Here is a 26,999-nt window from a genome sequence, read left to right as displayed (position 1 = left end):
CATGTAGAATTCTCAACAAAAGCTTCCCCCACCACTTGGCAGCCGTTGTGCCAAAGGCCTGGCCCAGAATCCACAGCGGCACTGCAGAAGTCCCGTGGAGGCCTGGCTCAGAGCTGCTTCATCCTGGTCACCCCCCGCCTCACCACCTCCAAGGAGCCAGTGTTGCCTAGGGCTGGACCTGGACCAGAGAGACTCAGGGTCACGTTCCTGATCAGCCACGAAGCTTCACAAGTGACTCTGGGCCAGTCCCACTCGCTCCATGTAGCCTGCCTCACAGGGTTGTCATGCAGATAACTGGAGGGGAAGGAGCCCTGCCCGCTGCCCCAGGCACCTTGGAGGAAAGACAGTGTGTTGCGTGGGGAGCATCAGGAAACATTCCCTGGCTCCCACAGGTGCAAATTGGGCAGGGAGGGGCTCCACTCACTGCCTCCCCCCCCCCCGATCTTACCAGGGTGGGACAAGAGCCTTTACTGTGGCCAACTGGGAGCTCTTCTACGCCCTGTAGCCCTATGGAGGCGTCGTACTCCTCAACTGCAGCGGTCATCAGAAATGCCCATTAAAAATGCTCCCATACCAGGGACCAGCACGCTAAAGAGCTACACAGCCACAGAATGGACAGAGGCCTGGCACAGCTGCTTCATCCTGGTCATCCCCAGGGAATGGAGCACCTTTCCTGTATAGAAAAAGGTACCGCTGTACCTGCAGGGTGAAGTTGCGGAACTCACAGTGACATGGCGAGGTGGCAGATGGGGCATAAATAAATGCGCAACAGGAAGGCCCAAAGCCTTCAGCATGTTCCAGGGAGTCCCAGGAAGAGAAGAAGCAAGCTCCAACCCCTCAGAGAAGGCAGCAACGTGTGGCGTGTGCTCTGGCTTGCTTACTCCCAGAACTCCCTGTAAGCACAACAGGATGACCAGAGGGTGACAAAGAGAAGTGGGTCATCCTACCCTGTCAGGACTGGTGCAAGCACCTCCAGGGCAGACCTGCCCCCCCCCCCCGGCAGTCCTGAGAGTCCTCCTGCCCTCAGCATGTGGCATGTCAGGCTGGACTGCAGGCAGAGAGGAGGCTGGCTGGCTGCAAAGGGCCTTGAGCACAGCCAGGAGGGTGTGTGGAGGGTTCGAGGCAGCCTCAGACACAGAGCGCGATGCCTGGGGATCGTAATCGCCTGCCCCACTCCCTGAAACGACTGCACTAAATTAGCTGCACTGGCAAGAGCCTGAACAACTTGTACCCCTGGCACAAAGCCTCGGGTGCTTCGGGGGGACATGCCCCCTCTCTGGGACAGTAATGGGTGTCTGAGCAAGAACAGGGACCCCTCCCCAGTCCCAGGCCAAAGCCTGGAGACAGAACTAGAGGCCGGGAGCCAGAGGCTGACCCTGGGCTGCTGCTGTACCCCAACACAGGGAGCGGTTAGGGAGGGAGGGCGGAGGAAGGAGAGCAGTGCCTGGCCCAACCGCGGCACACAGATGCCGGGGATCAGTGGCAGCACCAGCTGGCCCATCCAGACCTGGCACAGTGCCCAGGAAATCAGGCCCAGGCTCCAGAGGAGGTTTGGAGTGCTAGGCCACCACCTGGGGATGCTGAGCAGGCCAGGGTGCTGGCAGCACTGACGAGTGGGGGGAGGCAGCCAAGAAATGCCGGCCAGCCCTGACCCCAGTGTCAACTTCTGGGGCCCAGGAGCACCTCCGCACAGCCACCAGTCAGCAAGCCAGCCAGCGCCTGCCTCTCCCACATGCCCGGCCTGGGCGTTAGCAGGACACTCCCAGCAGCTCTGGCGCAAACCAGCCCCTCCCTTGGCAGGCTGAGGCAGCTCCCTTCCCCCATTCAGGCTGGCCTGGTCCTCGCCAGCCACCCACGGACCAGCCCAGCATCCTCCCCCTCCCTCCTTGCCAGGGAGCTGGGACAATGGAGCACCAGTTCCCGCCACCAACCCTGAGCCTGGCTCTCCAGCCTAGAGAGGGGGGTGAGTGCGCAGGGAGAGGAAGGCGGCACTTCTGGGGGAACATGACTCTCCCCTCCCTCCCGTAGTCACAGCCCCTTCCAGTGGGCCCCCTCCCTCCCATCTGTTCCACCCTCCCTAAGTTCTGGCCCCTGCCCAGAACTTTGTCTTTGCAGTGTGGGCTTTGCAGATGCTTGGAGCTCCAGCCATGGGGCAGGTAGCCCCCTCTGCCATCCAGTGCCAGTGTTGGGGACAAAGCAGAAGGGGGGGGGCTGGACAATATCCTTGCCTTGTCCCTTCTCTGGCCATCTGAGCTGAACACAGGAAGCCACCCTGACCCTGGCTTGACCACTTGCCCATCCAGCCCACTGTCCAGCTTCCTCCAATGGCAGTGGCTCTCCAGCCATCTCCCACCCCCTATGAGGCAGCTGAAGCCCAAGGCCAGGACCCTCAGCAGGACAAGCAATGCTGTGCTGTGGGCTCTGACAGGTTACTTAAGAAAGGCACCTCCCCCCCCCCCACTCCCAGCAGCCAACTGGGCCACCTGGCTGTCTGTCTGACAACAGCTCTTCAGGATCTTTTTTCGGGGGGGGGGGGCTTTCTCCCATCCCTCTGTCCTTTGCAGAGCTTCTGCTGTGCAAAAATTTCTGCCCCAGAGTCGACCCACTGGGCCCCCTGGCCCAAGTTTCTTCCCAACCTTTTGACAGGCGAGCAAATCTGGGACTTCTGCATGCAAAATGGGGACCAGGTGCCCATTCCACCCTTTCTGCATAAGCCAGGCTTCTGTGCCCCCCGTTTTTCCCTAGGGGTGGGGCTTTTTGTTGAACCAGTTACATCCAGTAAAACCCCCCCCCCCAATGATCGAGATCTAGGCACAGTTTTCCCACAGGCCCTTCTCTGAGGTTGGGTAACTGCCAAAGGCTGGGGGGGGGCATCTTTGAAAGCTCCAGCTGGGGCACAATTCGCCCACCCCTCGAGAACAGAGATAGGAGGCAAGGTTCCGGTGTGCTGCACCAGGGTAGCTCCTTTGCCCAGCATCCCTTCAAGTCCTCACTGATGGTTGCCAAATACACAGAAGCACCTGCCAGCACTGCAAGTCTTAAGGGGCAATGCCTCCCTCCCCATGAGCTTCCAAGGCATTGGGGGAACAGTTCTGCTGTGTGTACCTGCTTGCAGTAAAAACCCTGCCAGTGTGCGAGGAAAGGGTTGTGCACTCTTGCCTTTTCATTACTATCTTAATAAATCTGTACATTGTCTTGTGGCTGCCAATTTGAGGGTCATTTTAATTAAACTGTTGTTTCCAATAAGGCTGCTTGATTGAGCTGAGCTGTCTTGATCTCTTAGGAAAGAGGCACATATTTAAAAAAGAAAGGAAGGCTTCATGGCTGTACACACCCCACATAGCCAGCCCTTGCCTCTCCTTGACCCCTCCCAGCCCCCCCTTCACCCTCCCCATGGCACCTGCTGCGCACTTCCTCCCCCTCTAATCCCCAGCCAGCCTGTGTCTCCCTCCTCCCTCCCTCCCTCCCACCTGGGCCCTTGGGTGGCTCAGACACGCCCCATCATGCAGCTGTGTGGGTGAGGCTGTTGTTGCTGCTGACAGCACCGCCCTCCCCACCCACCTCCTGGACTCCCACAGCCTCCACTTGTGCTAAGCAAAAGAAGGAACAGAAGAAGGGGGGAGGGCAAAGGCTGTTGAGCTGAACTCTCCTGGCCTGGCCAACTGCTGAGGGGTGGCTTGGCTCCTCCTCCTACCCCAAAGAGATCAATGCTTGTGTAGCGATACCAACAACAGATCTTGGACCTGAGCGTTCTGAAGAGAGATCCCGTCAGGAGACTGGGCAAAAGGGTGGGTGCAGAGGAAGGGGTCTGGGTATCCCACCCTGCCAGGCCATTAAGGGTCTCCACCCACTCACCAGCCCCTTGCTGGAGAAGCCTGCAGGGGGCCTTGCAGAGCACAAGTCCCTCTCAGCACCCACATGTACAGGCTTTGTTGCCCGGCCCCCACCTCCCAAGGGCTTCACCAAGACAAGCTGCACAGGCCCTCTATTAGTGGCACCCAACTCAAGAGGCCCCTCCATGCTAGAACCCATCAAAGCTGGGCTTCCAAGGGGCTGAAGGTGCCAGTTGTACTACAGAGGGAAACAGCATGACCCTCCCAGACATGTGGAAGGTTGTGGAAGACAAGCCAACACAAGGCAAGGGCAGGAACCCAAAAGTGACTAAGAACCCAATCCTATCCAACTTTCCAGCACTGGTGCAGCTGCAATGCAGCCCGGAGATAAGGGTACAAATGTACCTCGAGGAGGCCTCTGTGACTGCCTCCCCAACACAAGAGGCAATGCATACCCTACTGGCACCACAGCACTGGAAAATTGGATAGGATTGGGCCCTACCACAGGAAATGCCTCCAGCAAGCTCCAAGCACTGAGAATGCCCAGAAAAGCACTCCAGTGGGTGGGGGGTTTGCAGCCTGCTTGCGTGGGAGGTTGTGGCAGCAGCCACAGGTCCTTCTTGGCCACCCTCTGTGGTGCCTGCCTGAGTCAAGCACTGCAGACAACGCCACCTGCAGCGCCCAAGTACAGACCCCAGGTAGCTCCTAAGCCACTTTCTTCGAGGGCCACTTCAGCCCCTGCTGCAGTAAGTCACCAAGACTGGAGCTGACCCAGGGCCACTCTCTGGCCAAGTCAAAGAGGCCAAGTTTGCCTGCTGTGCAAACACTGGATCCAGCCCGGCGGGAGTCCAGGCTTTGATGTGCAGAAGCCCCTGCAGCAGGCCTGAAGCCCCAGTGGGCCCAGTGCTGCAACTGATGGAGCTGGCAGAAGGGCGGGCCTGCCTGCACACCTCGCAGGACAGGGCAGGGCACTGAGCTCCAGCCTGGGCCGTGACGCCAACAGGCTATTTAAATGCCAGCAGCAAGCATTGTTAACTGCTTCACTACCGGTCTCAAGGTTGCTCATCACACGCCACATGCAAGTCTTACCTCGGGGAGAGTCCGACCTCAGCCCGTGCCTGTGATTTAGGCAGAAGTGAACTGCAGGCAGAACATGCTGCCCAGCGCCACACATGCTCTGGGCAACAAAACAAACCCCAGCACGGGTGCGAGGAGCAGCTGTGCAAACTGCTGGGAGTGAATCACCGCCCAGGAGAGGGACACCAACACTGCAGCTCCCCAAACCCAGGCAAGCCCAGACCCCAGCAAGCAGCCAGCCCCACAGCTAGAAGCCCAGCAGCCCCCAAGCTGCTTTCCGGCCCATGGCCCGATTCTGCTCCAGCCCCACAGCAGTCCTGGCCACGCCTCTACAAGGCACAGCGAGGAGGTCACGGGTAGCTGCCTAGGAGAGCCCCAGAGGCTCTGGGGGCTGCAGGCAAACCACAGCGACCGATATTGGCGCTCGACTGCCTCTGGGCAGCGCAAGCCCACGAGAAGGCCGGCTTCGTGCTGGGCGAGGGAGCGCAAACAAGCCCCCAGCGGAGCGAGGCAGCCAGGGCAGCTCTGTCGCCTGCTCGCCTTGGCCCGGCAGCAGCAGCCACACCGCCCGCGGCGCTCAGCCCCCCGACCGGGTCCCGCCTGAGCTCTTCCCCCGGGGCTCGCCACGCCAACCGCTGCCACGCGGCTCTCGCTCTCGCGGGACGGGACCCCCGGAGAGCCTGCCGCGCGGGGTTGGTGCCCCCGAACTCAGAGGCGCCCGCCCGCGAAACGGCACTCTGCACACGCTCAGGGGCGAGGGCCCCTCCCGTCCCGTCCAGCCCCGCGGCGCTCTCACCAGCCAGGCCCCGTGCGCGGCGCTCATCCCTTCCGCGGGGAGGATCATCCCGAGCCGGGAGCTCGCAGGTCGACGATGCCGGGCGGGCGGGCGGCCTCCTACGGCCAGGCGCGCGGAGAGCGAGGCCGGTCACTAGCGAGCGGCGCCTCCTCCGGCAGGGCTACGCCTTCTGGCTCCGGCGCCGCCCGGGTGGGTGTGCCCCTCGGCAGCCCCACCCTGGGGCGGGGCGGGCCCGGCCCGGCCCTCCAGGAAGGAGGCTGCGCTGCGAGCGCGGCGCCGCGAAAATGGGTCACTCGCCCGGCCCTGCCCTGCGCCAGGCGGGGGCCGCCAAGCAGCTCCTCCCGTCCGCGGCGCGGGACACGGCACTCCCACGTGCTGGCGCCTGGACCCGGGCAGGCTCTCCAGCTAAGCGGGCCCTCGAAAGCACGTGGCCCGGACGCCCCCGCGGAGGGCTGTGCTGTCCCTCGCCCACCCGGTGGGGCAGCCGCATTTCAGGAAGGCTGCAAGGGGGACTGCACTGCCCCGGACAGGTTCAGGCTGCCCCAAGGCAGGGGGTCTTAGCCCCCCTCCTGTGCTCCTTGTGTTGCAGCTGCCCCTCTGCTCCCTCGCAGGGAGTGCTGGCCCAGTGGGGCAGGGCTGAATCGGTGTGCGAGCGAGGGCGAGGCTGGTGCCTGCCATCTTCCTCGCCCGCAGGAGGGATGCAGCCCCTGGCCTGAGCCCTCCTGTCCCAGGCCCTCCCAGGGAACCAGGTGCAGGTGCCGCACCCAGGCCTGCCTGCGGGAGCCGGCGCACAGCTGCCTTCCCTCCAGCCAGCTTGCAGTGGAGGGCAGCGGGAGCCGGGAACTGGCCCTTTCCTGCCCTGCACCCGTTACTCCTCCCAACCAGCGGTGCCTGGTTTGGAGAGCCCCCATGGCCTCCTGTGTTGCCCCACCGTCCACAACTAACTTTCATGTACACTTCCAGCCAAGAGCAAACTCCTCACCCCCCTTTAGTCCCAGCAGCAGCAGGTGTGCCATGGGCAAAGCACATCACTGGTCCACGCATGGGAGGGGGGATGTCATTCACATAGGGCTTAGCCTAAGCTGGCACATGAGAAACACAGGGGAGGGTCCCTCCTACCGCTGGAGCTGCTGTTGCAGGCCCTGGGGCCGGCTTGGGCAGTGGGTGAGGCCAGAATGAAAGGCCTCCCGCCTGACACAGCTCCACCCTCCCTGCTCCCAGCCTGAACAAACAAAACCTTGCAGAGGCCCTGTTTGGGGGGGGGGGAGCAAGAGAGAGGCACTGTGTTTGGGGCCTGCTGCTTATGGGCAATGGGTGGAGAGATGCAACCCTGCACCACTGCCTGGCTGTTTGAAAGGGAACTACAGAGTTGAGACCAACCAGCTTCATGCACTAGTCTCAGAACAATGGAAATGGCATTGCCAAAGTGGGACACCCCCAGCCCTCCCTTGAGGCAGTACCTGGATCTGGCCAGGCTCAGAGTTCCACATTCATTGGCCCACACAGGGCCCTGTTGCTGGTGAAGATGCAACATTCAAGTGGAAGGGCAAAGGCCATCCTGCCCCCATTACCCTCTCCCCCAGCAGAGGGGCCTGGCTTGGAGAGCCCCCATTGCCTCCTGTGTTGTTCCTGGGGCACAGGCAGCCCTCTGGGCCTGGGGGTGGGAAGACAGCTACAGACCACAAGGAGGGACAGAGGCTGGAAGGTTCCACATGCAGCAGGGCAGCGAAGCAGCAATCCCCAGTTGGGCACAAGAGAGCATGTCTCCCTTTCTCAGGTCCAGGGGATTTTACAAGATGGCTCTCTCTCTCACTCACTCACTCACACACACACACACACCATCCTTCTGACTCAGGCAAGTACAGACTAGAGAGCACTGCTGCAGTCCCGGCTCACCTCAGCACCTGCCCTACTGCAGGGAAGTCAGCCTGCAGGGATCTAGTGGGGCTGCTGTGGTTTGGGGAAGCAAGAAGGCCGCAGTGCGCACCAGATCAGAGTTCCCCAGAGAAGCTGTCATGGGGAGTACAACAGCAAAGAGGAATGCAGCCCCCTGCCTCAGGGCATCAGTTCCTAGCCCCTGCTGGAGACTGCCTGACTGTGCCCTAGGAACTGAAGCTCCTAGGACTCCTGCTAGAAACCTTGGGAAACGGGGTGATCTGCCAGAAGGATCCTGTGCTTGCCCATCATTCATAAGGGATCCTGTGCTTGCGCTCCTATCATTGTCTGGAGCGCAGACAAGAAGTTTCCTTCAGGAAGGTAACAAGCAGCAGCTTCAAGTACAGCCAACATCTGCTGCAAGAAATTCAGCCACACTTCTCCATGCTGGTGTGAACGCCACTCATGCTTACTGGGGTGAAGCAGGATGCAGGTCTTGCGAATGACTTGGGCCACCCTCAAAGGGACCACTGTGTAGGCTGACTGCTGGGCCACGCCCTCCTTCCCAGAACTGGATGATGCACACACACACACACTCTCTCCCCCCCCCCCAGTAATCGGCCATCACACTGTCCTCATTATTACCTATGTCAAACACAGACAGATGCCTCTGGCAAGCCATCTGAAGGCCCTTCAGCATCAACAGACCTGCGGAGTGGACATGACCCAGAACACCCATATATGGAAAAAAGAATGGAGGGCATTTGCATGCATGCAATGCGTGAAGTTGGCACTTCACCACACAGTGGTGGATCCCTCTAAGCCCCGAGGCCAAAATGGCAGGAGGTCTCTGACCCCTCTTCTCCAATCCCAACTGACCTCAACCTCTCCATGAATGCTGAAGGGTGTGTCCGTGTCCCCGTGTGTCCATAAATACATACATCTACAGAGAGTAAGATGTTGGCTGGTTTGACCGACTCGCTGACTGGGCACATCACAGCCTGGAGCCACGGTGCATCCTCACACAGCATGCAAGCCTTTGAACAGGCCTCCAGGGGTGTGGCTCTGGAGAAGTTTAAATGGAAGGAAATGTTCTTTGGTGGAGATGAAAAAAAAATCCAAGCCATCCATCAGTGGAAGCCTGTGGACAGACGCCCACACGGAAACCCGGCTTCCAACCGTCTGGGCGATGTCTGTCTGTACACTGTCCCTCCCTTTCCTCTAGCGGGGGGGGGAGGGGGGAGGAAGGAGTTGCAAGAAATTTACTTAGTGGGCAGAATCAGGTGGGTTTGATTCATCATCACGGGTATCTGAGAGACCCAAGGAGCTCAGCCCCTGGCCTGAGCCCACTGCCCGTCTGGCTCTTCCCCCTCTTAAAAACCACAGGTTTAGAAGTCCCAACCACAGGTTTTGGACAGGGCTGCCATGTTCCATCAACCCATTCAAAAGGCGCCCAAGACTAATCAGGCAGGAAGTCTTCAAAAGTTACTTAGAAGAGGCATCCCCCCCCCAGGAAGTGTCAAAAAGGATGCCTCTTCTTGGGTGCGCATGTGTGGGAGTAGGCATGGCCTCACCTAAGGACAGAACTGGTGAATGGAGCAATAGCCCTTAATTATTCACCAGCCACCCCCTTCCCGGGAGCACTGGGCCAAAAAGGCACAGATCGCAGACAGCAGCCATGGAGGCCACCCACCCTTTGGACAGGTCCGCCCACCCTTCTTTTATGCCCTCCTGTGGTACCTAAGGGTTGGTGCTGAGCCCACAAACGCAGCCACCACACTGCAGGCAAGGTCATAGCTGGCCTTCCTGGGATGCCACACAAGGAACCTCTCCGGCAGGTGCCCAAGGAGGGCCAGGTGGTTGTGCCTCCAAACAAGGAGAAGCCCCGTGTCTCCCTGAAAGGGGACATGTCTGTACCAATGGGCTGCTCCAGGGCTTTGATGACAACAGACCCTCCTTGTCAGAAGCCTTGCACAGACTGTAGGAATGTGCAAACAGCTGCATGGCCCGGCCCCACCCCACGCAGCAGCTCCCTGGACACACTGGAGAGCCCCACCCTCCCAGATGCATCCAAGGCCCAGCAAGTTTGGGTAAGATGAGCTGGTTGGCCTCCAAGCCTCTTTGGCTGCTTTAAAGAGCCTGCCTGCCTGCCTGCACCAGCAGCCAGTTGCAAGTTCTGGCCCATGTGGAGCCCTGCACCCCAAGACCCAACCCAAGGGAAGGTCCTGCAGAGGTAGCAGCACGGGTGCTTGCCTGTCAGTGCTGCAAAGACACATTTGCTCTCTTCCTGAGTGAAACCAGACCAAGAGCCGAGGTCCTGAGCAGGCACCCCTGGACAGCCCATAGCTGCAGAAATGGGGAAGGAGGAGGCAAGCCTCAGGTGCCCCCTTCTCCCAGGCACTGAGCCAAACTCCACCAGCCTCCAGCAAGCTTGGGTATGAGAGGGTTGGCAACCTTCAGTCTCGAAAGACTATAGTATAAGCCTACAGCACCCGGCATTCCCAGGCGGTCTCCCATCCAAGTACTAACCAGGCATGACCCTGCTTAGCTTCCGAGATCAGACGAGATCGGGTATGTGCAGGGTAAAGCAGTCCTTGGGTAGGAGATACAGGGCAGGAAAGACCCCCACCAGGCAGCTCAACCACAGCCCACCTTCCCTGTGGATGGAGGCAGAGCAACCCCATGGCTTAGGCTCCCCCACCCGCACTCAGCCACCCAGTCAGCAGGCTGTTCCTGTGTGTGTGTGAACAGGCAGCTCACTCCTGCCCCCACCCCAGCTGGGGCCAATCAGCACAGAAGCCCACCCTCCAATTACCCCTGCTAATTGGGTAAGAGGCACTTTTTCAAGAGGGTGCTCCCCTTTTTAGCAGGGGGAGAGTAACTGGCCCACCTCACCCCAGCAGTGTCTGTTCGAGTGGCTGTCTGCTGGTGTGGCATCTTTTCAGATTGTGAGCCCTTTGGGGACAGGGAGCCATTTAGTTATTTGATTTTGCTCTGTAAACCGCTTTGTGAACTTTTAGTTGAAAAGCAGTATATAAATACTGTTAATAAGAGAGAAAACCATGAATGGGACCACAGAGCACCTTCTTCCAGCCAGCGGAGGAAGGGGGTATGTCAGTGTGACATATGGGACTAACTTTGTGTGTGCTTGCCTATAAAGCCCCCTCCCACCCATGTCCATAGGACCTCACCACCAGGTATATAGCTGGAGGGCACAGCTCTCTCTCTTCCCACCCTGTCAAGTAAAACCACTCTTTAGAAAAGCTGCATTTCAGGTCAGTCTCCTCCCCCCCCCCCCACCGCAGCAGCATGTCCCAGACCAGCGAGTTTCTCCACCAGCACAGGGCTGGCCGTCACCCCTGGACTCATCACAGGACCCCATGCTTCACCATTAACCTCTGACGCACTGCCACCTGCTTTTGAGCCTCCGTGACAAGGTGAGCAACCACACAGTAGGTTAAGTGGAGCCAGTTGCCACCCCTCCCCCTGGCCTCTTAAGCAAGCGGTCAGTATACTGCTAGAGGTTCCCCACTCTCCTTGGGATGTTCCTGGGTTACCTGGCCTATCTCCAGCCCATCCCGTAGCAGGGAGTTCTGCATACTACTCGAGTGCAGCATTCCTCCCTGCATGAGAAAGACTCCCTGCATGACCCCCTGAATGTGTGGCCCATCAACAAAGCAGATCTTGAAAGGTTCAGCTTCACTGCGGCATACAGAAGCTGCCTTTCCTTCCTGCCAAATCTGACTGGTGGCCCTTCTAGGGATTCTATCTGTCAGTGGTTCTTCAGGGTCCCGGCAGCTCCCTTCACCTTATCCTCTAACTGGAGATACTGGGTTCTGAAACTGGAACCGCCAGGTTGCATGGCACGTGTTACTGATCTATGCCCCCTCCCAACAATGCGATTTGCACTCTCCCCATCCACTTTTCCTCCTGAGCATGGAACACATTTTCTCCTCACTGCGGCATGGAAGGACAATTCCCACACCAGGCTTTCCTCTCCCATATAACACCTGTAACAGTCCAGGTGGTATGTGGGAGAGGAGCACCTTGGAGCCACAGAAGGTGTCTTCCTCCCCAAAACAGCCCATTGCTTCCCCAAAGGGAGACAGAGTCTGGGGAGAGGCTGAAAACCGCAGTAGGGGCACAGGGAAGAGTCCAGCATCCACATGTTCGTAGGCGGCTGGTCTTGAAACTGCTCCTTTTAATGGTTCTTCCTCAGTTGTTGCCTCATATTCAGCTGGACAAGATGGCACAGTCCGCTGCCTCTCCGTCCCCAGGATCTAGGAAGCCCAAATACAGCATGCAAACGCAGCATCCTCTGAGATGGGCTTCTCTACCATTGCAGAAGGGGGGGGTGTCAGCTTGGTTTGTGCACAGCTGCCTTGGCTCTTCTGACTCCAGGCAGCAAAGGCAAAAGGAAGAGCCTGGGGGGGTCAGACCATCTAGCACTGCATCCTGGTCTCCACCAACTGGGTACCTCCAGGAAACCCATATAAAGAGCATGAACACAGCCACTCCCCTGCTGTTGCTTCTCAGCAAAAGGGACTTCAGAAGTAGACTTCTTCTTAAGCTGGAGGCTCCACATTTAGTCCAACACCATTTTGATCCAGGCAGAGCCAGGCAAACAGCAGAGAATTTGTCAGCAGTATTGAAAGCACTCCAGAGACATCCTAAGCACACGGAACAGGTCAGAAACCCCTCTCTCTTCCTTCTTCCCCCTTCTCAGCTGGGGAGGAGATGGGTGGGTTCCTAGCCGAAATCAAAATGTCTTGCAAAGCCACAGCACCAAGACACGTGCCCTTGTGCAGGGGAGTGAGTTCAGCTGAAGGGTGTGCTTCCCTCCAAAGAAACTTGCTTCACAGGTCCTGCCATTGCGGGAGGTTTCCCAACCCAGGAGGGAAATGTTTCACAGAGGCGCATTCCCTAAGCATGTCAGAGAGTCTGAAGAGGCATGCTGGTCCCACCAAACAAGAACAAGGAGCAATACTTTTATTGAACCACTTCCATATTTGCAATATTGGACGCGAGATGCTGCATTACACAGAAGTCTTCTCTACACGCCCCAATTTTGAGCACAGGAATCAGTACGTGTTAGACAGACAGCGACCCAACCCAACATCCTCAAGCTGCTCTTTAAAACCCAAGCATGAGGTTTTGAAGCTAATGCAGGCATCCAGCCCGCTGGAAAGCCCCTTACTCATGAGCGCCCTTTCAGTGGCCAAGTTTTGCACTGCAACAGGGAAGGCTGGCAGCTCCCTCCCCCATCGGGCTCCAAGATACAGTCCCTCCGCTAGCATTAGCAGCCCAGGAAAACAAACTGTGTGGGCAAACACACAATCTTGCAGTTTGCGAGGAGAGTGGGGTGGAGATGCTTAATTCACGGCTCGGTTTTAATTGGCTTAAGTTATTTTAAGCCTGCTCAGGTGACAATGGTTTATCTAATAAATTTTTCAGGCACTAAACTATACTAATGATCAATCATTTTGCAACTGATTGATGTAATGACCTGTGTCTTGGGGCTCTGCCAAACAGAGCCCCTTGCCTGCCTCTGGTGAGAGGAAGAGAGAGAAATGTGTATGGGTTTCCCTGTGTATGACTGGGTGATCTCCACTTGGCCTACCTCACAAGGGTTGTTGTGCACCTTGGGGGCGGGAAGGAGTGTGCAAACTGCCCTGAGCTTCTCCTCAGCAGCAGGGCAGTGCATAAAGGTGCAAACAACTTGCTGATCCTGTGCATGTTTACTCAGATGTCCCACTAGGTTCAAGGAACTTACAAGGCAGCAAGGAGAAAAAACCTGGAGACAAGCCCAGAGGGAAAGAAGCAGTCCAATGGCCTGCTCCTCTGAGCATTATGTTCGGAGTTGCTGCTGCCCCGAGACAGGCTTGGCCTGCACCTCAACAAGGAGCTCTGTCCCTCACTCTGCCTTGCCACCTCCTCAATGGCTATTGCTGCTGCTTCACTTCCAGAGGACTTCCTCTCCTCCCAACACCCACCAAGCCCCAGCCTGTTCCTGCCACCACTGATGCTGTGCTGCTCCTTGCCAGTGCCCATCTCCCCAGGTGGGACACTAATTTAGGTGTTACTGTGAGTATAAAAGGGATTAATATAACCTGCACACGTTGGGCCCCTCCCAACATTTCAAAGGGTGAGAATTCCAGCCCCTGCCCAGATGTCCCACCAGCACAGACCAGCACGCCCCCTGTGCCAGCGCTCTCTGCCTCAGAGTCAAGGGCTCAGTTCGAGGACTGTGCAAACTGATGACGGCCTCTAAGCATAGGCAGAGTGCCTCCCCCCTCACCACCACTGAGCTGCTACCAGTAGAGGCGAAGGGGCAGGGCAGAGAGCAAGTGACTCTGCAGCAGGCTGGAGCTTCTAGGCATCTTCAAGAAATCAAGCTCCGGTTGCGGCAGGGGCCCGTTCTGCATTGCGACACAAGAGCCACTTCCTGCCTGCCTGCCGAGCTGCAGGTTTTTGTTTCTCAAAGCACGGCTCCCACCAGAGCGGAGGAGCTCCGGCACACTCAGAGGCTTCACTTCCGCTGAGAACCAAAACCAGCTGAACTTCCTGTGACTCCTCCTTGGGGGTTAGACGCTACTGCAGCCCTTTCTACTCCACCACGGAGGCAGCCAAACTGGGATTCTGCTCGTCAGGATGCGGCCCACCCCGCTCCACCCTCTGCTTCCCAGAGGGAAGACCCCCCAGGCAGGCCAGCTGCCCCCAGTTCAGCAAGGCCAGCCCGATATGCAGAAAAGTAGGACAGGCAGAGAGTCACCCCCTCCAGCTCCTCGTCAACACAGGGAGCTCTGGGGCACAGGTTAATTTGGCCACATCTTTTGATACAATACAGATAATTCAATGTGGTTTGTTACATTGCATTCTACATTAAATTACCCATCAAATTATATATATCATGATGATATTATATGAACTTATGGCTGTGGTGTGGAAATGCACTCTCAGCAGAATATGGGTAAGTCCGTGCCAGTGCCCCCCTTTAAGTGGCACCCAGGATAGATGTGCCCACTTGCCACACCCTAGATACACTGCTAAGCGGCTGACAGCCATCCCTCAGGAATTTGTAAAGCAAACACAAACCCTCTTTTCTGAAGCCAACTGACAGAGCAGCTTTCGTAGCCCTTTGCAACAATGCATCTGGCAACTTTCCTTCATCATTCTGGAATAAGCCCCAACCTCCATTCTGTAGTGCCTGACACTCCCCTCCCCCCAGCAAATAACCCGACCATAATCCTTCCTCCTTCTCCACCATGGGAAGATGAAGGCAAGGAGTTCTTTTCTCAAGCCTTTCTCTGAGGACTCCTCCAACTGCCTGGGAGAACAGCAATGGCAGGATCTGGGCACACCCACTGCAGGAGATCTTTGCAGGAGGAGGAAGATCATATTTAACCAGGTACACACACTGACTCAGGCAGGGACTGATCGCGTGTGCCACGCAAACACAGGAACCATGCTGCAAAGGTAGCCAGCCGAGATTAGTGCCCAAAAGCCTGGCACAACATCACGTTCCATTTGCAATGCGTGCACGCGCACCCTGTGCCTCAGTTTCCTCATCTGCAAGAGAACATGCTACTCACAGTGCACTTTCAAAGGCAAGAGAGAAGGTGGTGGAGTCCTCGCCTCGAAGTGTTCTTCTCCTTACAGTGCCCTGGGGCACAGACACGTCACTGCCTCTCCAGCTTCCTCTGAGACCCCATCTGTGAGAAAAAGAGAGATGGGTCAGTGCTGGCTGTCTCTTCTCACAAGGTGTGAGCTTCCACACGAGAACAAGGAAGCTCACATGCCCTCGTTACTGACACAGGAAGTTGGCCTTCAGTGGAGTCCACTGAATCTTTCGACCATCCACAGGGAGACCACCAAAAGACATTGTCAATTCACAGTCCATGGAAGGCACCCATCGCAACACAGGACAGCACTTACCGACCCAGTCAGATATCAGTGCAGAGATGCAGGTGACATTCCTGATGGGTCACCCAAACGCACAGCCCTGTGGTCATTCCTGCACACTGGACTGATGCTCAGCAGGCTTGGCCAACGGGATTTGCAGCCGTGCGCAAGGGTGCAACTATTTGGGGCTCTCTTATTGGCACATACGGACTTTCACACCCGAAGATTCTCTCAGCTGTGACTGATATCTCCACTTTTGCCAAAGTTTGTGAAGCATTTGAGACACAAAACAATTATTCCTGAAAAAAATGGCTGCAGTGAAGGAACAGCTGATGTAACGGAGGGACACAGAGCACAGCACTGCCAAGCCCATGTGCCTGCCATCACTTTGGGCATGTATTCCCCACTCCCCAGCCATGCTGTTCCTGAAGCTTCCCGTCCCTTACTCAAAGGACACTGCTCCGATCTAGGTCACTCATTTGCGAGCAGGCGATTGGCAGCCCACCTTGAAAGAGAGCGTCCTTGCAGCTCTGAAACTGAAGTTCCTCCTTTGAGCAACACAAAAATCAATTAGAAGGCCAGGGATTAAGAGAGAGACAACCACATCCAGAGAGCAGCAGCCATGCAAGTCTCTGGCAGGGAACCCAACCAAGTACCTCCTGAACGGACACATCAATGGCAGCAGCTCTCCTGGATGGCTGCCATTCCACCAGATGCGTGGAGTGAAATCCTCGTGCAGGCAGGTGCAAAGTAGAACCTCTGAGAACAGGAAAATCAGTGGGAGGAAGAGAAAGTGGCCCAGCATGTTCCATCCTACCACTTGAGACCAGCAGCCAGCTGACTCCACTAGATTACTCCTGAAGGGGCCTGGGGACTGCTGGCACCACTAGGTCCTAAAGCTCTCCCCACTCCCCCCAGTGGAGCTGCAATTCCCAGAACACCTTGGGGAGACGGGGACAGCACTGCCATGAAACTGGTTGAGGTCTCCTGTAGACACACCCTTTAACAACTGAAGTGGCTCATAATTACACACCAAACAGTGCTATCCTTCTGTTTCCTAACAGCAAGCAAGCAAGAAGCAGCATCACCACTCAGCACAAAGCAGTCAGATGAACGCTTTTGTTTCTGCAAAGCCGGTTTGGCATTGTAAATATGGAGGGGACAGTAGAGGACCTTATTACTAGAGTTCTGTCTTTGTTGGCTTTCATAAGGCAGTGGGTCCATACTGAGGTCTAGCCAGGCATCTTTCTATTTTTAGGAGCTATTGCTGCTCCTTCTGTTGGAAATGTTCTTGCAGGTGTTATCTTGCCTGCTATTGAAAAACAGGCAACAAAATATGGTTGGGTTTCCTTCTCTACAGAAGCGAAGGCTGCCTCTCAAGAACCCTGACATATTGCAGAGAACATTCAAACCAGACATGATAGTGACAGAGCTGTGGGCTTAAACCCAGCTCAGCCACAACCATGGAGGGAGGGGGGAAGAGGTGGCAGTATTTTGTTTTAAAAGGGAAAGACGCGTGCAGGGGAGCGGAGACAAATCCTCCTTTGTCTCATCACTTATTTTAACTATTTGCATCCAACTTTTAGTTACACAAAATCGCTTGCAGTACAAACAATGAAACCCTCACATCCAAGCAGCAGTAAGAACACAAATATTAAAGCTACAGGAAAATTACACAAAAGCTTTCTGGAGTAAAAGCTTATTTAATTTGATGACTGGAAGCACCCAAAGAGGGGCCAGCCAGCTTTACCTGGGGAAGGTGTTTTGTAGAAGAAGGACCTTTACACCACAGTGAGGGTCTATAACCCCCCTCTCCAACATTTCTGCCAATGGTGTGTGCCTGCATGCGAGTCTCAGGGCCAGTCATAGGCCCTGCAGGTCCATATGGAGAGGTGGTCCTTGGAGCAACAAGGTCCCAAATGGTTTAGAGCTGTTCAGGTTGAATCCAGCATCTTGAATAGAGTCTGACAGCATATTAGTAGCCAAAAAGCTGGGCCAAAAGAGACTGCCAATGCTCCAACCGCCCTGTACCCACCATCAATGACTTGTACCCACCATCAATAACTTGACCGAGGAGTTAAGTCAGATAGAGGTTAAAAGAGAAGATGTTTCAGACCTCATTGATAAATTAAAGATCAATAAGTCACCGGGCCCTGATGGCATCCACCCAAGGGTTATTAAGGAATTGAAGAATGAAGTTGCAGATCTCTTGACTAAGGTATGCAACTAGTCCCTCAAAACGGCCATGGTGCCAGAAGATTGGAGGATAGCAAATGTCACGCCTATTTTTAAAAAGGGAAAGAGGGGGGACCCGGGAAACTATAGGCCGGTCAGCCTAACATCCATACCGGGTAAGATGGTGGAATGCCTCATCAAAGATAGGATCTCAAAACACATAGACGAACAGGCCTTGCTGAGGGAGAGTCAGCATGGCTTCTGTAAGGGTAAGTCTTGCCTCACGAACCTTATAGAATTCTTTGAAAAGGTCAACAGGCATGTGGATGCGGGAGAACCCGTGGATATTATATATCTGGACTTTCAGAAGGCGTTTGACACGGTCCCTCACCAAAGGCTACTGAAAAAACTCCACAGTCAGGGAATTAGAGGACAGGTCCTCTCCTGGATTGAGAACTGGCTGGAGGCCAGGAAGCAGAGAGTGGGTGTCAATGGGCAATTTTCACAATGGAGAGAGGTGAAAAGCGGTGTGCCCCAAGGATCTGTCCTGGGACCGGTGCTTTTCAACCTCTTCATAAATGACCTGGAGACAGGGTTGAGCAGTGAAGTGGCTAAGTTTGCAGATGACACCAAACTTTTCCGAGTGGTGAAGACCAGAAGTGATTGTGAGGAGCTCCAGAAGGATCTCTCCAGACTGGCAGAATGGGCAGCAAAATGGCAGATGCGCTTCAATGTCAGTAAGTGTAAAGTCATGCACATTGGGGCAAAAAATCAAAACTTTAGATATAGGCTGATGGGTTCTGAGCTGTCTGTGACAGATCAGGAGAGAGATCTTGGGGTGGTGGTGGACAGGTCGATGAAAGTGTCGACCCAATGTGCGGCAGCAATGAAGAAGGCCAATTCTATGCTTGGGATCATTAGGAAGGGTATTGAGAACAAAATGGCTAGTATTATAATGCCGTTGTACAAATCAATGGTAAGGCCACACCTGGAGTATTGTGTCCAGTTCAGGTCGCCGCATCTCAAAAAAGACATAGTGGAAATGGAAAAGGTGCAAAAGAGAGCGACTAAGATGATTACGGGGCTGGGGCACCTTCCTTATGAGGAAAGGCTACGGCGTTTGGGCCTCTTCAGCCTGGAAAAGAGACGCTTGAGGGGGGACATGATTGAGACATACAAAATTATGCAGGGGATGGACAGAGTGGATAGGGAGATGCTCTTTACACTCTCACATAATACCAGAACCAGGGGACATCCACTAAAATTGAGTTTTGGGCAGGTTAGGACAGTCAAAAGAAAATATTTCTTTACTCAGCGAGTGGTCGGTCTGTGGAACTCCTTGCCACAGGATGTGGTGCTGGCGTCTAGCCTAGACGCCTTTAAAAGGGGATTGGACGAGTTTCTGGAGGAAAAATCCATTATGGGGTACAAGCCATGATGAGTATGCGCAACCTCCTGATTTTAGGAATGGGTTAAGTCAGAATGCCAGATGTAGGGGAGGGCAACAGGATGAGGTCTCTTGTTATCTGGTGTGCTCCCTGGGGCATTTGGTGGGCCGCTGTGAGATACAGGAAGCTGGACTAGATGGGCCTATGGCCTGATCCAGTGGGGCTGTTCTTATGTTCTTATCAATCTGGCAGCAGCATTTTGCCCCAACTGAAGCTTCTGAACTGCCTTCAAGGGCAGCCCCACAGAGAGCATATTGCAGGAGTCCAGGTTTGATTTAACTCAGGCATGGATAACCTACCTTTCCTACAGTCTCTATCCCCCAAGCAGTGCTCTCCCTGCCAGGCCCACTGAGAGCCCAGATGAGAAAGACAGAGATGGGGTGAGGCACAGGCAGAGAAGGCTCACACCCCTCACCCAGTTTCCTCTTAAAAATTAGATCCCATTTTTAATGCGGTTGCACCAATCCAGATTTAGCACACAAAGATATGCTGCTATCACAGAGAGCCACTGCAGTGGTTAGTGCTGGACTGGGACAAGGAAGTACTGGGTTCAGATCTGCCTTTCAGCCATGAAGCTCACTGAATAACTTCAGGTTTGTCTCCACCTCTCATCCTATCACAGGATTGTTCCACAGAAGAGAAAACAGCAAGAAGAGAGCCCATGCACACCCACCCTAAGCTCCTTGAGGAAGAGTTCCAAGAAGCCCCTTTTAAAAACCTGCACGCAGCAGGCTACACAGCCCTGGGCCAGGCAGCCAAGGTGAAAGCTGCGAGTGAGCATGCCTAGATGCTTCCCCTGAGTTCATGTGTGGCTTCCAAGACTGCTGGTCCTGTGAACGAGCCAAGCAGTGCACTGCAGGATGTGCAGGAAGTGCCGGGGTCCTGCCGCACGAGCATGAGCCAGCCAGAGCCACTGGAATGTCTGTGCAGTTCAGTCAGGAGAAGAGGACGGAAGGGAGGAATGTCGGCAGCACTTCAGGTAAAAGAGCCGCAGGTTGAAGGAACTGAGGCAGGGAGAGGGACCAGTTCTGCTCCCGCCCCCACAATAAATCTTGTACTGAACCGTCTGTCAAGTCCAAGGACTGCTTGAGGAGTAGCTATTAGACTAGCAGCTTTTCTTAATTTTTGTTTTCAGACGTCTTAGCCCAGTGCCATGTGGTGACCCTGGCACACTGATCAGAGGCACCATCTCAGCCATTGCTGAATAAAACACCAGGGGCAAAGATCCAAAATCTGCTTTGGTAGCTGCCTACTCTGAAGTGAGCCCTTTGACCTTTCACAGATGAAAGAAGGGGGTCTGCCTGGATACCCCAAGCCTCATGCGCAGGAGCACAGCCCTTGCCCGTCCCCCAACCCATGCCAAGGCATTAAGGAACATGGTGTCACATGGCTACTGCACTGCTGCCCCAGCAGCTGTGTCTGAAATGGCAGGCTGAGCATTGCCCAGCACCTTAGCGCTCACGCACACGCAGCAGTCGAATTGTGCACCAGGGAGAAGAGCAGCCATCAACCCACTTGCATTCAACTTCTGGAGGCCTAGAGGAAGAAGCGGAATTCAGCCAAGCAAAACTCTGACAAGGTGTCCCCAGCAGGCAGAGAGAGAGAGAGAGAGAGAGAGAGAGAGAATCATTTGCCAGAGTTAGGGGACAACAAAAGGACAGCTGGAAGAGACATGGAGGGATCCAGTTCTCCCCCACACTCAGCCAGCCCTGAATTACTCCTCCATCAGTATGTGCACCACCATGCATGCCAACACTGGTGTTTCATTGCCCAGGAAAGAGAGGGACAGCCATGGCCGAGATGGGGGAGCTCTGTGGCCACCAAGCAGGGCTGCCAGCTTTGGTCAAAGTGACTCCTGGGGCTGTGTTTTCCCACGTGATGCAACGGCCAACATTCCCGGAGGTTCAGTCAAAATCTCCAGGATTGCTCACAGTATCACTGGGCGATGGGTGCCAATTCCTGGAGAGTCTATGGCCTGACCACCAGCCCTAGGTAGCTCCCAACAGGCCAAGCAACAAAGTCATAGTCAAGCCCCAACCAAGGCCCTTGCACTGTGCTGCACCCATCACTGTTAAGCTCCAGAGGAGCCCCCCCCAGCCCGCATCTGCAGAAGCTCTCATCTTCCTGACAGCTCAGCATTTTGCCATCCAGGGCTTTGCAGAGAACCCTCAAGCCACAGAATCCCACGGCCATCGATTGCTTCCCCTGTACATTATTTATCTCCTGCTGACATGAAATGTGACCTTTCCAGATTCCAAAACCACAAGACTTTGTTTTAAGAAAGTCAGGAGGGTTAAAGAGGCCTCTTGAAAGTCTCTTTGGGGCACCTTAGGGCGGGTGGAGGCAGAAACTCGCATCCTTTGCTCTCCCTCCCAGGGATCCTTCCCTGCCAGGCTGATGGGGAGGATCCCCCACATGCCCAGGCCCAAGCCCCCCCCCCCAAATTCCTGCAGTGACCTTAGCTGGGCCGGAAGGGTGTGTGCACTTTGGAAACGCCTGCAAATGGCTAGGAATTAATTGGATCCAGCCTGGTAATCAGATTGCTGGGCAGGAACCACCCCACCCAGGGGACCAAGCTGCAGGCCTTGAGAGTCCCACCAAAAATCCCTCCCCACTCCTTGACAAGAGGCGGGGTGGCGCCTCCTGCCACCCTCTGGCCTGGCTGCCCCCCAGCCTAGCTGGGAGCTGCAGGCTCTACTGCTGAGGAGGGGAGGGAAGCACACCCAGCCCTTGCAGGTCCACACCCCCTGCAGGAATTTCCTGCAGGCCTCAGGGCTCCGCCTCGCCCTCCCCAGCCAGCAGAAGGAGATGCTGTCAGGCAGGCACAGATGCTAATTTGAGGCAGAGGAGAGCCCGGGAGGGAGGGAGGGGCAGGAGCCAGCCTGCTTGTGCCGTTGCCCTGGCAACCGCATACACCCAGCCAAGGAGCTGGTACTAGGCTGGATCCCTCCTGAGCCAAGCGCAGGAGTGCTGCAAAGCTCTTTCCCTGGCAAGGGGCGCAGGGGGCAGCTCGGCCCCCTGGAAAATAAGAAGGAATGCGGGTGCTGCCCGTGCACCCCGCAGGCACCCTCCAGCCTCTGCACGGTCTGGGGGCAGGAAGGACAGGCCTGGCCTTTGGAGAAGCCATCTGGCTGCAGGGGGCTCTGGGATAGAAACAGCTAAGCAGGGTCAGCCCTGGTTAGTGCTTGGATGGGGGACCGCCTGGGAATAGCGGGTGCTGTAGGCTTACACCATAGTCTTTCGAGACTGAAGGTTGCCAACCATAGGGCGTGAAGGGGGACAAGGGAGGGAGCGGAGCCGGCTGCGGAAAGGGGTGGTGGGAACCAGAAGAACAGCAGCACCGGTGGGGGGCTTGGGAGGGGCTGATGCAGGAGCCTCCTGGTCTGTGTGCAACATGTGCCTGTCAAGAGGATGCAGAACAACGCCAGCTGACGGAGCCAGTACGTGGGAGTGCCCATCACGTGAAGGGGGCGTTTCGAGGGAAGAGCCATCCATGTAACAGGGTGGAGGGTGACTATGCCAAGAGTGGGTTTGGGGGCAGCACTGGAGGGGCAGGGCTTGGCTCCCGCAACTGCTAACACCTGTTGCCCCAGAGCCACCTCCACCCCCTTCCGGCCGACCACTGGTGGGAGCAGCCGGCACACATCCGTGGTTGCCAAGCAACCGGGGCACACTCCACTGCCACAACAGAGTGGGGGTGGGTGGGGGCAGAAGAGTGAGGAAGAGGCTACACTGGGGGGAAGCTGCTCAAGACCTGCAGGGTGTGCTCCTTGTCGCCAGGAAGCTGTGGGAGGTGCCCTGGGAATTGCACACTGCCTGCTCTTTCCCTGGACTTGATGGAGACCGGCAGGCTGAGCCAGCAGCAGCGGTGGCGGCATCACTGCTCCCTTGGTGGGAAGCAGCTACTCTCAGGTCCCAGCCCAGCCCACCAAGGCCCTGGAGGTGCCGACAGGCACTGCCCTGGGCAGCGCGCACCTCCACCCCCCCACAGAAGCAGGAGGCCTCTTCTTCCTTCCAGGGTCAGGGCTTTGCGACACGGGAGCATTTCCCTTCCTCCCGCCACAGTGTGCTGCTCCGCTCCTCCCCACCTCACTCTTGGCCTCCCGAATACCCTGCTGGATAGACTGGAAGATCTCCCCTTTCCTGGGGTTTTGAGCCAAGTGTCAACTCCAGGAGGCTGGAAGGGTGTGGATGTCAGAGCTGTAGCAGAAAGCAGGCAGCCTCCTCCTTGCCTCACCCTCTCCAGCTGCAGCTTCCGCCACGGCACCAGCCTTTCCCAGGGGATCAGCGCAAGGGTGGGAGACGTGCCCCAAGGTGCCTGTCACTGCACCAAGCAATCTCCAGCACGAGGAGAGGACAAGGCGAGACTTCCACACAGACAAGACTCGGCTGCTCCCAGCAGTAAGAGCAGCTCCCAGCCTCTCCCAGAGAAGAAAGCGAGAGGCTGCGCTTGCCCCTTCCCAACAGCCATTGGCAGGACAGGAAGTTGGCAGGGCCAGGCTCATTACGGGGCACCAGCAGGCCTGCACCCCACAACCTGCATCAGGGTGCCGCTGGCACACACAGGGGATTCATCAACACGGCCAGTCTGCTTCTGAAGCAGGCTCTAGGCATCCAGCAACAACCACTCAGCGTGCGGAAGTCCTGGGCCACTCTCATGTCTCAGCTCCTCACCAGCAAGAAAAAAGGACCGGGGGACCTGGAGAGCAGAGAAAGGAGCCTCTGGGTCACGCTGCAGACCAGCAGAGGGCAGCAGGTTAAATCAAGGAAGCACAAACGGTCTTCCCAGCCTGAACCTCCTCAGTGGGAAATGCTCTCCTCATAGTGATGATGCAGGACCTAAACCCAGAGCTCAGCCCCAGAGGTCTGTCTTCAACAGGCGCTGGTCCCAACCCGTCCTCACGTTGCAATCTCCTGGTTTGCTTTTCCTGAATGTTCAAGATGGCTTCGACCAGACACCACTCACAGCTCTAATCCAAGCAGGGAGATGGGGGACCCCAGCCAGGCCAGCTCCCTTTTCCAACAGTGGCCCAGCAGTCCCCATGCCTCCCCCTCAGAAGCCCGCAGGAAGGGGCCGACAGCAAAAGTCCCCCTCATCTGGAGCAGAAAGAAGGCATCCCCCATGCCCTCCAGTCAAACCCAATCACCTTCAGCCCCACAGCCTGCTCTGGATTCTTCAGCGGCTGCCTTCACACCCAGGGCTGGAAGGGGTAGGAGCAGCAATGAGCCAGCTGCCCAGGTACCCGTCACCCCCTCCCCAGCACTACTGGTCCTGGAGAGCTTTCCTCATGGTGCCCCTCAATCCCCCCAACTGCCCCCTCCCGTGGCAAGAGCAGTGCACGGCCCAGAGGCGAGGGGAGCTAGAGGCAGAGCCACGTGCTCTTTGTTTCCCGTGGCACCAGGGAAGGCTGCTGGGAGTTGGAGCAGACAGAGCTGCGGCTCAGGAATGCGCCCCCGCCTGAGCCTCGCCTCTGCTGCAGAGTCACCCAAGAGCCTCAACCTCAGCTCCCCACCTGCCACTGGAAGGCACCACCCCTTGCCTGACATCAACAAGCACCGGGCACACCATGAGCCTGGCGTACTCCAAAGAGCCATGCTGAGCAAGCAGTGCCCACTCCTGGCCCAGCCTGCTTTGAACCCACTGCACAAGCTGGTGTGGAGACAGGAGCGCAGCAGAGCCCACCCTGCCCCCAGCCAGCCCTCGCCCTGCTCTCCTCCCTCCTCATGCGCTGCTTCAGCTGCCTTCGCGAGGCCGAGGCCAGGGAATGCAACCAAAAAGCCGGACCCAGGCAGAGGTCAACTGCGGGGTGTGGCAGCACCCAGCTCCTCACAGCCGCTCCGTAACCTGGGCCCAGGCCCTGCCAGGAATGGAAAAACCCGGAGCTGCACCCCACCCAGCCGCCTCACTGCAGCTCTGGGCTGGGTGTGCTGTGCATGCCAGGCCTTGCTCCACAAGGCTCAGCAGCAAGTGGCACGTGGATGGCTGTGTGGGCAGAGCCCTCCAGCTGGCAGTGCCATCTGCAAGGGGGAGGGAGGGGCACAAGCAGAGGGAGGCTCACAGTGCAAGAACTCAGGCGGGGGGAGACGACAACTGGCCGAGGGCTGGTCTAATTGTTCAAGAGGAACGGCCCCTCCATCTTCACACACACAAACCAGATGCACGTTACTTCTGTGTGCTAAAGGCTGCAATCTTGGAGAGGAGACCCACCAGCACAGCCACTCTGCAAGACAAACTCCTCTCAAACACAAGCAAGAAGGCCTTGCTGGACCAGGCCCACTTGCCCAGCTCTCTGTTTCCCAGTGGTCCACCAGCAGCCTCTTGGAAGACCACAAGCAGGAGAAAGAGGCCATATCCCCCGTCACTGCTTCCCGGATACGGGTCTTCAGAGGCAGCCTGCAACTGGATCTGGATGCAGTGCAGACCATCGGGGTTCGTGGCCAGCAACAGGCCTGCCCCCCTCCATGACTTTGCCCAATCTCCTCTGCAGGCCATCGCTAATCCTGTGCCAATGCATCCCACAGACTAGTGCCCCCCCACAGCCTGTCCTCAGGAGGAAGGTGCTCCAGTCCCGATCCTTGTGAGTGCCTCTTCTGCACCTTTCTGAGCTTGACAACATTCCCCTCAAGGTGTGGTGTCGCCAGAACTGCCCACAGTGCTCTGAAGGTGGTCACACCACAGGTTCGCATGGGGGCACTGCGCCACTTGTAGTCTCATTTACAACCCCGGCATGAACCTGCCTTCTTCTGGCACACTGGACTGGCCTCTCCACCGAGTTCTCCACCATGACCCCCAAGATCTGTCGCCCAGCCTGTGACCAACAACTCAGACCCATCAGTGCATATGTGAGGAGGGGATTTTCTTGCCCCAGTATGCATCACTGAGACAGGCTTGCTATCTGGTCACCCATCACCCAGTCCATAGAGGTACTTTCAGAGCCCTCCACACATTGCTGAGGCCACCGTCATGCTGACCGAGTTGGTGTCAATGGCAAATGTAGCCACCCCACTGCTCACCTCTTGCTTCACATCACTTTGGGGCGCATTCAAGAACCCCAGTGTAAGTACTGATCCCTGGGAACTCAGCCTCCTGCTTCGCTCCACTGGGAACACTACCCCTCTCTTCCTGCTCTGCTACCTGTCCTTTAACCACCCACCAGACCAGAAGAGGCCCTGTTTTCTTCTAGGACTACCAAGCCTCCTCAAAAGCCTTTAGTAGAGACGTCAACAAATGCTTTCTGCAAGTCCAAGCCTACAATCTGGAACATCTGTTCCATTTATAATTTTGGTTCACATTTGCTCCACATTCGCCTTGGCAGCTGCCCATTTCGGCGAGCAAATCCCCATCAGGGCAAATGCAGGAGCAGGTCCAAGATGCCCAAGGTGCCTTCAGAGGGTGCAGGAGGGCCAGCTGCAAAGTCTGGGTTCCTCTGTGCAGTTACACCTGAGCAAGTAGCATTACACCTGCTTGTAAACAAATAGCCTTCACATTTTCTGTATTGCTTCCCAGACACCATCAGATTAGCAAATTTGCACTACTCTTTCTAAGTATAATCAAGGACTAAAAGCTTCAGTTTCCTCTGCTATAGAAAGAATAGAGGGAATCTGCAGCAGACTCTGCACCCAAACAAGGATCAACAGGCCTGGTTTAGGTTCTTTGCCCACACCATTTTCTGTCCCACTCTCCCTGTTCCAGTTTATTGTGCTGAAGAGTCTGAGATTTGGTGCAGCAAAGACAACAGAGCTCAATAGCAAACAGAAGCACACATTGCTGGTGCTCCTAGTGCTTTGGTGAGCCACAACAGACTAGCAACAAGACAAAGGCTTGGTGCACTTCCCATAAGCACCCCAAGGTGACTTGCATGTCCCTTTCAGAGGGCCATTTCAAGCCCACAC

The 26,999-nt window shown here is 56.3% G+C and overlaps 1 protein-coding gene and 1 pseudogene across 3 annotated transcripts in view; both read right to left on the bottom strand.

Moving 5' to 3' along the window:
- The window catches only part of KLF8 (KLF transcription factor 8), a 47,907-nt gene that overhangs the window by 7,567 nt on the left and 13,341 nt on the right, over positions 1-26,999 (bottom strand). For 2 of the 3 annotated variants that reach the window (XM_066639892.1, XM_066639891.1), the window contains exon 2: positions 15,174-15,293. Coding sequence is in view for 1 of the 3 variants with exons in the window: in XM_066639888.1 (XP_066495985.1) it covers positions 5,707-5,754 (48 nt within the window). In the remaining 2 variants the exon portion in view is untranslated. Of the gene's footprint in view, positions 1-5,706; positions 5,853-15,173; positions 15,294-26,999 lie in introns of those variants that run through there. The other variant, XM_066639888.1, reaches the window with a different exon arrangement.
- On the bottom strand, positions 10,062-10,180 carry LOC136663525 (5S ribosomal RNA; annotated as a pseudogene).

This window comes from Tiliqua scincoides, chromosome 12, assembly GCF_035046505.1.
Source record: "Tiliqua scincoides isolate rTilSci1 chromosome 12, rTilSci1.hap2, whole genome shotgun sequence".
NCBI lineage: Eukaryota > Metazoa > Chordata > Lepidosauria > Squamata > Scincidae > Tiliqua > Tiliqua scincoides.
Note: the sequence above shows the minus strand (reverse complement) of the source record. Positions and strands in the feature narration are given on the sequence as shown.